The sequence below is a fragment of the Haemorhous mexicanus genome, chromosome Z, assembly GCF_027477595.1.
Source record: "Haemorhous mexicanus isolate bHaeMex1 chromosome Z, bHaeMex1.pri, whole genome shotgun sequence".
Classification (NCBI taxonomy): Eukaryota; Metazoa; Chordata; class Aves; order Passeriformes; family Fringillidae; genus Haemorhous; species Haemorhous mexicanus.
The window spans coordinates 67,361,022-67,374,546 of NC_082381.1; the positions used below are offsets into that span (position 1 = coordinate 67,361,022).

At 42.8% G+C, this 13,525-nt stretch overlaps 1 protein-coding gene across 1 annotated transcript in view; it reads right to left on the minus strand.

The window, feature by feature from the left end:
* SERINC5 (serine incorporator 5) overlaps nt 1-13,525 on the minus strand; it is a 40,241-nt gene that overhangs the window by 6,620 nt on the left and 20,096 nt on the right. Inside the window, exons 4-11 of the mRNA XM_059837162.1 lie at nt 13,442-13,524; nt 10,576-10,669; nt 8,791-9,002; nt 7,931-8,026; nt 5,786-5,912; nt 4,113-4,179; nt 1,065-1,104; nt 228-375 (exon numbers count right to left, since the gene is read on the minus strand). Coding sequence (XP_059693145.1) covers nt 228-375; nt 1,065-1,104; nt 4,113-4,179; nt 5,786-5,912; nt 7,931-8,026; nt 8,791-9,002; nt 10,576-10,669; nt 13,442-13,524 — 867 coding nt within the window. The remainder of the gene's footprint in view (nt 1-227; nt 376-1,064; nt 1,105-4,112; nt 4,180-5,785; nt 5,913-7,930; nt 8,027-8,790; nt 9,003-10,575; nt 10,670-13,441; nt 13,525) is intronic.

Consider the following 13,525-nt stretch of genomic DNA (forward strand, 5'->3'; position numbering starts at 1 on the left):
AAAGACTTTAACTAGGTTAAACCATGGAGGAAGCAAGGGAGAGCAGCCCTTTATAGAGCAAGATCTTGCTCAAGAATGCCCAAGAAAGACTTGTAACATCTCTTCAAACTTCTACCATAAGGACTGGAAACACCCACACAGCAGAACTTCCCATTCACATCTTCCCTCTCAACACAGAGACGTTAATTTGTCAGAACTAAAGAAACACATTAAAGAAATACACTTACTGGAACCAATGAGTTACTGTCATCATCACATAGAGAGAAGCCAGGAAGAAAACAAAGTGGAAGTAGGCATAACTGTACACTGTGCCCTTCTTTTCATCATAAACCACAGTCTGGCCTCCCCTTTTTTCAACATGGTCTTCAGCATCAGCTGTAAGAGACAGGAAACAAGAAAGTTTTGTAGTGAGAACTGAAAACAGCAGCTGGCTTCACAGAGAACACAGCAAAACATCTATGGTGTGATTTGGGAAAGCGTGATTGACACAGAGTAACACAAACATTTTCTCATCCGCGGGGCATGGGCCTAAACCCTGACTGAAAAACTGGACTAAAACTGAAATCCTGCCTTGTAACAGCTTCCTGGTTTACTGAGTAGATGTTGAGCATTGAGAACATTTAAACTGCTCTACCTGTGCAATATTTTTCTGGCAAGTCCAAGCTGATAATCCTGATTGTACCAGGTCTGCAAATAGAACACTCCCTCCCTATCTCACTCCTCAACTGCAGCCCTTGCAGAGCTGCTGAGCCAGAAGTCCAGCAGCCAGTTACACTCACAGGCATGCCAAAAACAGAGATTACTCTTTGTATATTGCAGGAATGAAATGTACTTTAAAGAATTATTAACTAGCCTAGTATTCCTAATATTTTTGAAATGGTGTTGTGACATCTCTTGCTTCTCTCTGTAGCCTAACTTGGAGCACTTCATCTGCTTCAGTTTGCATTCAGTACTCTCCTAAATGAGGGTATGAGCAGCCCTCCATCCACAGCTGTGTCCTTACTCTCTCAGCTCTGGTCCACAAGCCACAAATATGGTAAATTGTGCAGAGAAAACATAATTACCATCTCCGTCAGGTACACAGCAAAAGCAGCAACGAGCTACCTGTGGAACAGACAAGAGGAAGGGGGTAAGAACCTGTGCTACAGCAAAGCAGAACCGCTGGGGAAGGAAGGTCTGTTATGTCTAAACTGCAGACACCGATTTAGAAAAGTCTGGTTTGTATTTCCAACTGGCACAAAACTTAAATTAGGATTTGCTCAGTAGCTCAGAGCAGCAGCTGCCAAGCTTTGGGAAAACCTGCTCAGTAAATTTGAAGAAGTGAGCCAGTCTTTAAAAATTACTCTACCCATTTTACATAACTCTAGGTTCAACACAGATTCAAATAATTATGAAAAATGGTGGAAAAGCTACAATAAAGTACATTCATATTTAGTGGACTTATCTATTTAGATGTGCTTTTTAGGACATTTCTGTACTAAGATGAAAGTATAAGGAGCTTTTCAAGTTCTGATGCATAGGTTGGAAATTACAACTGTACCAGCGTGAAAAGTACTTCTCTTTGCAAGATTTTGCTGAAATACAGCCAGAATGAGCACAAGAAGAGCTGAAATTTACACTTTCTGTGTTGAACAGTAATGTAAATGGAGAAAAGGTGCTGACTATCCAATAAACAAATATAAGAGAATTTCCTGCACCAGTAAAAGCACTTTCTGTAGTGCATCACAAGTGTTATTCGTATTCACAGTATCCTTCTCTGGGATTTCTTTTGCTTGTGGTCTAACTAAGACAATGAACCCTGGCTGGAAAATTCACTTTCCTATTACATCTATCAGTCTTTATACCATGAAAGCGTGTTAACTTTGTTTATTTGTATCAGTTCACAGCATACTGTACAATGTAATGAGGCACTGGAATTTTACTGGAGACTTTGGTATTGCTCACGCTTAAGTAAAACAAACTAAAGGACTGCCCAGTCCTGGAAAAAAGGACATTGCTTCTTGGAAACTTAGAGCTGTCCATGAAGGATAAAAATGGCCCTGGACAGCCAAGGTAAGGCCAGCATCCTAGAGCCTCTAAAACACCTTTGAAACCATAGCAGCATCATAGATAAGTAGCTGTCTCAAGACTGACTTAAAGGATGTCTGGATCAACTGATAAGCAGCAAGACTGCTGCAGAAATATAATTGCTTTGCAAAGTTTTATTATGATTAGTAACGATGGTGTGGGTGCCAGTGATTAGTCAAATCATGCTGCACCTGAATGCCTGAAGGGTAGAACATTCTTGTGTGAAACCACATTTGGGGTGCTCCAGTTTGCTTGGGACACAACATACACACGAATAAACATTTATGCTTTGCACTTCTAAACTTTGTGTTATAGCTTATCCCCTGATGCAGGGATATAGCTTATCCCCTGGTTACATGCTTTCCCAGACAATGGGTATTTGAAGCAAAATGTCCAGCACAAACATCAAGTGGGAGGTTCACCCCACATATCCCTGATTACCTGTACTTAGTGGGTTCATAAACTCAAGGAAAGCCAAAAAGCTCATTCTTTCTCAAAAGACTCTCCGAGACCTAAATTCCTTATTCTCTACCTCTTTCTACTCTTGTTGTGCCAAGTCTCACCTGCAGTGCCAGCCTGCCTTATGCTGGGGCTGTACTCACATTCTGAAGCAAGCACCAGGGTTCCCTTCAACATTTTAACCAGTAGTAATTTAGCCCGGGGACAGACTGGAATTAGCAACGCTGGCACACCCGCCCCAACCCCTAACACTCAGCTGCCTCCCCCCAAGCTGACAAACCCTCTCAGGGCTGGAGGCAATCAGAGTGCAGTGCTCTTCAGCAGTCCTTGCTTTATATTGACATTTAGTGCCTCTTCTACACTATTTAAAGCCCAACAATCCAGAACTAATCCAGTGGGCAAGTACTCTGGCTGACGAGATGGACCTTCCCGGTGAGGGGCCACATCCCAGCCCCATGCCGTGCCATAGCTCCCAGTCTTCCACTGCTCCTCCACGGGGCACAGAGCCACACCTCTGGCAGAGGCCTCCTCTGGAGCACAGCTGGAAGAGGAGGTGCAGGGGCACGAAAGGCAGCTGTTTTCTCTGCAGTGCTGCCCATCCTGTCCCTCAGCACAGGGCAGGAAGGCCTAAGGCAGGCCATGCCAGGTCTGTGCTCCGTCTGTGCCCAGCTGGCAGCGAGGGCTGGGCTGGCACTGCCCCTGTCCCGCCACAGCATCCTGCCACAGGGAAGTGCCACAGGGAAGTGCCCCGGCACCCTGGCAGTCCCACACTGGAATGTCTTGTGATTCCCCACGCCCAGCAAACCCCAAAGGCCTCAGCAGATACCTCTGTGTTTTTGAACTCTCACACTCTGATTGAAGACTTGTGAAATAGAAGCTAAAACTGCAGATGCACGGAACACCAACGCAGAGACAGCTAGGGATGGAGACTTATCTTCCAAATAAACACATATATTTGAAGAGCACCACTAGCAAGCCTAAGCAAGGGGAAACTGTTACTTAGAAAAACCCCACTGATTTCCCAGAGTTTTCTGGATCTTCCCAGGACAAGGAAGCCAAAGTAATTGGTAGGTGGAACGAAAAAACTTGTACAGCTGAAACAGGGACAAGAAATACAATCAGAGATTAAATTATAGGCAAAAATAAAGGAACTACTTATGTAGGGAAATAAAAATAAGAGATAAGAAGTTGGGATCTTAGTTGCTATGAGAACAAAGGCAACCAGGACTGAAAATGTTCAAGAACACCTCCACTTTTTCTTCTGGTAGCTTTCCAGCACACTTTTCCCTTAAATGTGAGGACATGAGTTCATGTCAAACACAAGATTTACAGGAAGTCTGCAGGATGCTGAATAAACTTCAAGAGCAGCAAATAGCTTCAGTACATAAAGGCACCTCCACAGGACCAGCGAGACCTACAGAAGGGCTAGTGTGGATAAATGTTCTGATGAGTCCATATCCAGAGCCACATAACATACATGCTACCAAGAATAGCTTCTCTTTTCAGATTATTGGCCACACAAACAACAGCAATAAAAGCATGGGGGAAGTCTACACAAAGATCCTGTGTGAAGAAGCAAGACTCACTTCGGTTTCAGCTGTTGCATATATTCCTCTCAGTGCCTCTGAGCTTGCACGTGTTGTCGAGGTCAAACTAGGAGGAAAAGAAGACAGTGTCAAAGCCCTGGGCGTAACTATAGCCCCAACAGGGCAACTCTTCAACATCAGAGCAAACATAAATAATCTACTCCCACGTCTCAGCCTCTGCATCCAAGCATTTGCCTGGATTCTATCTTCAGGCACTAGGTATGTGAAAAGCTTGTCCTGCACTAGGTAGAAACCAGCCTGGCAGACGGCCACTAGCCAGCTCAGACTGAATCATGAGCTTAAAAGTAGGTCACTCCAGAAAGGTGATGAATTCACCATCTGACAGCAGCAAAATCTAAGTGCTCCAATTTGCAAGCCAGAAGAGACCTCCCCTGCTGTGCACAACCAGTGCATTTATACTCAGTTCACAGCCATCACTTTGGCTCAGCATTTCTGTAAAGGTTTTGCCAGCAAACTCACGGGTTTCTGGCAGTCAGTTTTCAAAAGTAAATTACCAGTAACTGTTGTCAGTGTACCAGCTCTGAGAAATTACTTTCTTGCATGACTGCAGTTATCTGTGGGGGAATCCTTTCTAATTTCTTCTGACAGGAAACACTTCTTGCCCTGTCCTGCCCTTTTAGGATGTGAAATGCAAACTTCCCATTATCCACAGGAAGCCTTGGTGTACACACTGAGCCTTGGCAAGCAATGCTTCAAAACAACCCCCGAAGGTATTCTTACCTCCCCAGCTACATGGTACAGTTCAATGGCAGGCTACAAGAATATTGTCTGTGTGCTGAAACACCTCCCTGATGCACTGTAAGTGCCCTTCTGATGTGAACTAGATCCATGATATCCATATTTATACATTTTGTATCAGAACAAAATGGAACACGTGTATTTGATAAAAAGAAGAGTAAGTCTCTTGTTTTCACTTCACAAAAATATGAAGGAGTTTCTGAATGTGAATTTTGAAGTGGACTGATTCAGCAGCAGAACCTGCTCAAAAATCTGAAGCAGACAGGCAGTGCTGTCTCCTGGAAAGCTGCACAGCCAAAATAAATGACACACCAATTTTCAATCACCGGCAACTCCCTGCCCTGGAGCATAACTTAATTCACTGAAGTGAGCTGCAATAATTAATATAAGATGAGCATCAAAGGTGAGCCGCACAGGCACAAAAAGGGTTTTATTTAGAGCAGATCAATGGCAAATCCTGATGGCAACACTGTGCTCATCATTTGTTCAAAGAAAACCCTAAACCCTCCCAACAGTTTATTTGTTTTAAAGACTTTCAAAGACAGTCATAGCCTCTGCCAGGAGCTACAAAAATTTCAGATAGATTTTTCAGGTGAATGTAACTGTATAGAGTTTTAGAGTTTAACACTGAGATTACTTGGGATCATGGACAGGTGGAATTTCTTTCCCTCTGCCTCTAGATAAATTGCCCTATTTGATTTTAATGAGATATATTTGTTTCAAAAGTTGTATTATCTTGTTGAACATTTTTAGCTAAAATGTCTAAAATTCTGAAGCTGAGGAAAATACAAGCCTTCCAGCTCAGCTTTATCACACACTTCTCTGTGACTTTGCATGAGGCCTGCTATAAGCCTTCACTCTTTGGACCACAACATTGCATTTACAGAAAGGTAACTGCAAACTCCCAGACTTACCAGGAATATAAAATGCAGCCAAATAGAATGGTAGTACCCAAGCCAGTAACCAGGTTTTCATCTCTGTGCAGGCCTTGACTGAATTCAGGTACACAGATTGTGATATTCCGGTTGTTTTCATCCAGGACTTCACAAACAAACAAAAAGAACAGTTTGCAGAGCTCATTTCATTCAATTTTGAAACAGTCTCCAGACTGAAGGCTTTAATAGAATTTTTATTATCTGACAGTAGGTAGATAAATTTCAGTTGTTTCTATCTCTTAGAAAGATCACAGAGAAAAAATCTGGCAAATCTGACCTGGCAGACTCTGTGTTTCAGACAAAACAAAAATGCAACTTAGTAGGGTACTAAAATTTCCTGTCTGACCGCAACAGACAAACAAGGAGAAAAACAACTGTTTTGTGAACTGAGAAATAGGAAGTTGGAAGCCTGCCAACACTTCACCCAAGGCTACAAAACCATATAAAACCAAGACAGTACAGACCTCAGACCAGAAATCTCCTTGACAGGAAGGGTGCCTTGAGGACAACCATGAAATCCATACACAGTAAAAAAAGGTGGTCAGTAGCTGCCCTGTTCTCAGCCAAATCAATGTTAGGTAAGTTCATGGCAAACCTGAGTAACAGGGCTGAGACCCCACAGTAAGTACCAGCACCTCACACATTCTCTAGCACATGCCACTGTGAAAGCTGACAAGGACATGTGGAGTCCTTATCACACAGGCGAAGAAGGAGCACCTCTGAGAGCAGATGACAACTGTGAAAATTCTCAGGCATGGGAAGAGGAGGTCTGAGAGTGTGCTTGATGCAATAAACTCAACAACCACACAAATGGACAAATTCAACAACCACACTTGCAATATATACTAGAATTAGAACATTCACTTAACTGCTGAAGACTTTGTTTGTGACAAGCATGAAGCAACATAAGGCATATTATTTAATTCCACATATTACTTTCTTCCCCTTCTTTTTACACTGTGGACAGACTTTTGAGTAACTCAGATTCCTTCTAAATTTAACTTTATATTCACTCAAAACATGGCTAAAGTTCCATAATTAAATTTTACACCTAAATACTGTCTGGTATACTTCCTAACTCTAGAATACTCCTGTGTGTATGTCTGTACCTACACAAGTATGACAGATTTTTTCCCCCACCTCTCCCCTTTCTTTTTGAGAGCTGTCTGTATAAACTTTTCCTACCTGTCATTGGACTTATTTTCCTCTAGCTATTGTTGTCTCAGCTATTGAACACTTAAAAGCTGGGCAATAATAAAGAAAGGGTGTACTAACTCAAACCAGGAAAATCTCTAAGTGAAAAGAATGCTTCCAATGCAAACATATGAATCTGACATTCATTTGGGTAAAGGAAAGTTTGAGCTGTGCTGTAAAGTCTTGCTCTGGTTTTGCTGTGTCAAGAACTTGAAACACTAGCGAGTTCCATACTCCTGAACTGCAATACTAGTGGCTGAAAGGCAAGTGGAGTTCAAAAACTCTGCTGAAGAACAGCATCATGTCAGCTGCCACATAATTCTGAGACATAACTCTGAGTCCATTCTTTGAATATTTCCTCTCAAAACTAAATACAAGTGGTACTCAAGTTTTTGCTGCATTAGGAGTCCAGGCCTACCCAGCTGACTAATTCTAGGAGAAAAAAGTGTCATATTAGTATCCACTTTGATGGCCAGCACATACTAACTGGACCTTGTAAACTTTTGGATGGAGCTGATCACCCAGCTTCTTCCAGAGGAATCCAAGAGCCACTTGTTCCAACCCTTTCCTCTCACATGACCTCACACATGATGTATTTTGCCACAGTCAGTATCATGCAAACGTGTACTTGTCATAGGAGGAATCGACTACAAGGCTTTGGGAAATTCATTCATAGGAAATGGTACAACAGATGCACCTCACCCAAGGTAAGTAAAGTGCCCCTAGACCAAAGCATTTAACACCCAGGGAGAGTGCCAATTGCACAGTCTTTTGGGTGCACAGATTTGTTTGTACCATTTGCAATGTTTTCTGTGAAGACCAAAGACCAAACTTCTATATCCCTGAGTCTGCTAATCCAGGTCTGCTAAATTATTGCTTTTAATACACAACATGTTTAAAAGCATTTACATAAAGCATTAGATAACTTACTTGTTTCTGGTGGTTTGCTGGATAGTGCTGAGAAAGTGAGGTACATGACATAGCAGCTGATGACTCCTGACTGCAGCAAGCCAGAATGGGGCTGGCCTTTACAAGAATGAGGAAAATTAGTTATTTTTGTAGACACTTTGGCAAACGGAAAAAGAAATTTACATCCTTTAAAGAACAGCACACCAGTATATTTTTTTTTCACTTAAGGCAGTTAGTCAGTGCTTGAGGCAGTTTAAATACAGTTCCACTGTCCAACAAAGGGAAAAAACGTCTATCCTTTAGTTCTGTGGGCTGTTTTAGGAAAGCATTAGTGATTCCCGTGTAAGCAGAGAATCACCTCTGTGCTTCTGCCAAACACAGCCGCTTTTCAAAAGCTGTCACAATAATTTTATTTGCCTGTAAAATCTCTGTTGGAGTCACTCTACTATTTTCAGGCCCAATGTATGCAAGATACTAACAGCACACAAAGTATAAAATGCTGCTGGTAACTCCATCAGGCCCAAAGGATAAATGATAGAAAATGATAAATCCCAAGAAGTCAAAGTAAATAGTAAAACAGTAGTGAGTTTGAGAGCTACCACTGCCAGACTTAGGTAAATTTCACAACACACAGGCGGCCATCAGCAGGCGGGTGTTCTCTATGCTATGTGCTTGATGGCACACCCAGAACGTCTCACACCTCTGTAGTTTCAGCAGCCACGCTGACAATGAGACACAGCACTTCACAATGTACATAAAGAGTCAAGAGCAGCACCAGCTCTGAACCACCACTAGACTTTCTGCCCAGACATGGCTTATGCCTCCAGCACACAAGCTGGCAGCACCAACAGCCCAGGAGGAGGGCAGGTCAGGGGACTCACGGTTCTGGACGCAGGGCGATATGGCCACCAGGGACACCAGGAGGCACAGGCCGCCGTTCACCCCGATCAGGACCTTGTTGTGCATGCAGCCCTCCGGGCGCGTGTAGAAAAGAGCCATGAGCACCAGAGCTGCCACAGCGATGGAGTACAGGATGAGAGTGACCAAGGCAAGCAGACCATTCCACACCTGCTTGTGGTTTGCACCTGCAGTCCTGGGGAAAGAGAGACAAGCATCTTACCTTTGTCTTCTCTTGCCCAGAACATAAAACTCTAGCAGCTCAAGAGTTCCTATCCTCAAACACAAAAGACAGTGTTTACTTTCCCGAAGCATGGGCGCATCACTACACTAGCACAGATTCCTACTAGCAAGGTTCCTACCCCTGAAACAGAGGGAAGCATTCCTTTGCATCACTGTTTATCTTCTGTACTATCACAATCAGCTCCTTCTGTAATTATAGCCCAGTGCTGACTCCTAGAACTCCCAGGAGCTGCCTGGGATCAGCCCATCAGCAGACCTCAGCTCAATACTTCAGGCGTTTCCTCAGCAGCAACTCCAAGTACCGCAGGCAGGGCTAGCGAGTGGTGCTCTCCACGCAATGAAACCAGAGGCTTATTGCTCATGGCATGGCCCCTCTTCTGCTCCTTGTACTACCCTGGAAGTTTTACTGCTCTTTCACTCAAAAAGCCTCCTCTCTCAGTCTAACCACCGGTCTCCCTGAGCAAAAGAGTGGTTCATCTTGTTTTCCTTTCTTCACCTTCCAAACATCTCTTGCAAAGCCCACCAGGGTTTAAAAGGAGCAACCAAAACAGCTGTTTTGAAAGAACGGGCTGTTTTGTAGATGGAAAGTCTTTTCAGTGGGGTTTTTTTCCTGTGGTTTTGTGGAAACAGGACTTATTTTAAAAGAATATCTAACGTAAAGAGAGCTAAAGTTAAATGCTGGTGCTGGAAGTCTTTCATCCACAAAAAAACCAGCTACAAAAATTAGCACTAAAAATATCTGTGGTATAAGGGGTTCTCACCTCTTCCTCCCTGAAACAGGAATTTATCAAAGCCAAAGGTTTGCTAAAACTCTTAGCAGGTATTTTAATTAGAACAAGAAAGAGCTGCAAGAGTTTGTGGAGGAGGAAATGTGAGTCAGAAAGGGTGAAGGTGGAGGCAGGAGAATACATCTGGGAGGAAAACTTAAATATTTTAATTTGATGAGAGGTGAAGGGCTTGGAGAGTAATAGAAAATATACTTGAACCAAAAATGAAGTCAATGCCCAAATATTGTATATCCAGGCTGATAATGGAATCTTGCCTATTTAGATGACAAGAAAGAAGTTGAACACAAATTAGCAGTCTTCATTTGAGAAAGAAAACTGACGTGCATTAAGCTGACATAGAAAAAGCAGGATTCATCAGTTCACAACATTGCACATAGTTTCACTATTAAATTTTGCAACTCCAGTTTTACTCTCTTGCACCACTCCACTTAGCAGACGTATTTTCATACAAACTATATAATAACTTAGAGTAAGAAATTTTTGCATCCCAAGACACTACTACTTAATGGAAGCCAAGCAGTTCAGGTTAAGAATAAATCAGCAGAGTAGAAGTGAGCAATGAGGAAACATTTCTGTTGGGGAAGGAGAAAGTAGATGAAGCAAATACAAACAGCTCTGATTCAAGTGTCTTCTTTCAAAAATTACATCTAAGACACATCTACATTCTTTGTTACGGGAAAAGTATTGGTCAGGAGTCCACCAGAATTTTAAGCAAATAACTACTTGCCCAACACATACCAATTTTTATTCCACTTGTGTGCGAACTCAACCAGCAGGATGAGCTGAATGGCAATGAAAAGGAACCCTCCTGTTGCTCCTACATAGCGCCAGGCTGCAAGGCAGAGAGGCAGAAAATAGGTCAAACGCCTTTCCCTTGAGATAAAACGGATTTATTGTCTATGCAGTGAAGCTGTTAATGTGGTTGAATATCTCAAGCTCACAAATGCAGCAGGAGATGAGAGATTTCAGATGAAAGGCCAGCTCAGTTAACTCAAGATTAGCTCCCTTATTCAGCTCGCAACCTGCTATCATGTCAGGACAGCTACTGGGTTTCCCTAACCTAGAAAATTTTTGTGGAGCCTATGAGTTACTATGTTCAGACAGAAAATACTGAAACCTTTATTTGTGACTAACAGAAAGGAGGTGGTGAGAAGGCTTTCCACAGGAATCTAAACCCTGAAATTGAAGGTACTGGAACCCAGTCATTACTAAAACGGGCAGTTTCTTCTCCTCCAGATTCCAGTACCACAGAAAAACAAAGGTGGGGTTTATCTATTCACAAATGCTGTTCCAAGCCACTCCCAAGGAACACTTAGTATTCACTGACTGGTTTTAGGACAGGTTATTTGGGTACTTAACTGTTGACCTACATATACTGCATTTGGGTAGCTGCTTGGATGTTTTAGACAACAGATTTCTTACATGCAACATCAGAAGTGTCTGAGGAAATACAGATACAAATTTTAATTTTTAGCTGTATATACAGCTTGTGCTGCTCTGCAGTACACAGCCTACACACATTCAGGTGTGCAACCAATTTCAGTGAAAAAAAGACCAAGGAAGTGCATCAGCAAAATTCAGCCATATCCTTCCATTGTGTTTTCCTTTTGAAAAAAAGGTCTGTGTAAATTAAGTGGAAGAATGGAACAGTCAGGGCTCACTTCCATTAGCAGTTGATGTAGAGATTTAATTTTTTATTCTTACTCTATCATAAGCTCATTATTTAAAAGCAAGCAAAAATGTCATTGTCTGGTTTGCTAAACATATTGTATACATTTGACAAGCTCCTTCAAACATACAAAACAAAAAAAACGGATTAAGTTATTCTGAAAAAAGTACATAAAGAATAGGCAGGGCACAGAGGGACATTGGGGAATTGGGAGAGGGAGAGTAGGAAAGGTCAGACACAAATGGAGTGAATAATTAAATAGACTGACTCTCCTGATCTCCCTCTGCCACAGTATACTGCAGACGTTTATGGATCAAGATCTGCATAGCCAGGGTGGATTTAACACTACAACCCACAGAAACCTACTGCTTGCAAATAATCTTCCTCCTCCATGATTAACAAATTGCCTGGGAAACATGGCAAGAGATTGTATTTTTCAAGGAAGAAAAAGCAGTTGGAAGAACGACCTCCTCCCTCTAAGAAAACCCAAACAAACCAACCAACCAAAAGACGGTGTAAGTTTCTTGAAAGGAGGGGAGAAAACCCCACAAACATACCATACCCAAACCATCTGTAAATTTCAAATTCAGGGGCAGACTAGAGGTCAGTTTAGCAGGAGTCACTGAAGACTGCTGTTGAGAATCAGCACAAAAAATTCTGTTTCTCCTTTTCTGCAAACACACAGTTCCTGAAGACATTTCACCATGAAAAGGGTGAAACTTACACTTGCAAAGATGACAGGCAGTCTCACCTGCTCATGAGTACAAGGCATTGTACTGCTACACCTAATCCAAACAGAATGGGTCCTAAGGACAAACAAATACAGCCATCCCACAGCTTCAGAGAGGACATGGAAGAGGGCCTCAAACTAAGCCAGGACCAAACCAACAGACAGCAAAAGCAAGAAGCTGAATTATACCTGTCAGTGGTTTACTTGTAGTGCTTTCTACTTTAGTTTCCCAGAGTTCTGTGCTCATAGTCTGCCTGCCCACTCTATTCTCTTCCCCGTGTTACCCCTTCCTCCTGCCCTTTTAAACATCCTGGCTAGAGCAGACGGGTGTTGAGAACAAGGTAACCAAGCAAGTCTTAGTGGAAGCAGGCAGCAAACACAACTGCTCCTTTGCTTTACTGATCCCACCCCATTCCCCATCACCTGTTCAGACCCAACAGCTTAAGGGCTTACAAGAACCTGTAAGGTGTACTTACTGCAAATGTAAGAGAACAAACTCATCTTGGTATCACCAGGAGTTTTGCTCCTGGCCCACAAGATTTCAGTGACAAACTCCCCTCCCAGCTGGCACATCAGTACTGAGCTAGCACCAGCATGCCTGTGCTGTGCCAGAACTCCTTCCAAAACTGGAAATGCTTCTGGTATGGCATCCTCAGCAGAGCACACGCACTAGGGCCCAAGAACTCTAATTTTACTTTACTGCATGCATACCCCCAACCTGAAAATTAACAGCATCCCAAATCCTTTTGGGGAACTGCAAGTTTCCAGGCAGCAAACACCAGTGCCCAGCCTCCTAGAGCACTGGCACCGCTCCACTGTGCAGCCTGACTGCTGCACTATGCCAGAGCTACCTGCACAAGCCAAACTAATATGCAGCTCCGTGTCCTTGAGTGAACAACTCCTTCTGCATCATTATAGTTCATATTTCTTAAAGAATTAGCAAGAATTCGTAAAGAATTGCTGCAGTGGTATCGTTACCTACCACTTCAGCCTGCTCTTGGTGAGAATAAAACAGGATGTTCCCTGCACATTCACATGAAGACCATGGAGTTTGCACACGCAGTGCTCCCCCCAAACACTGTTTTTGCATCTGGCCTTTACTTGAAGAAACAAGGCAATATTCATGTTGATCAGACCTCTCAGATTTCTAACCAGTCACAAGATAGTAGAGGATGAAGCAGCATAACAAAAATAAGAGGACATACCATTGAGGAAAGTGTCCTGATCAGGAATGAAGAAGGCTCCTGAGCACATTGCTGCCAGAACTATAAGTTTAATAAGCCAGAATC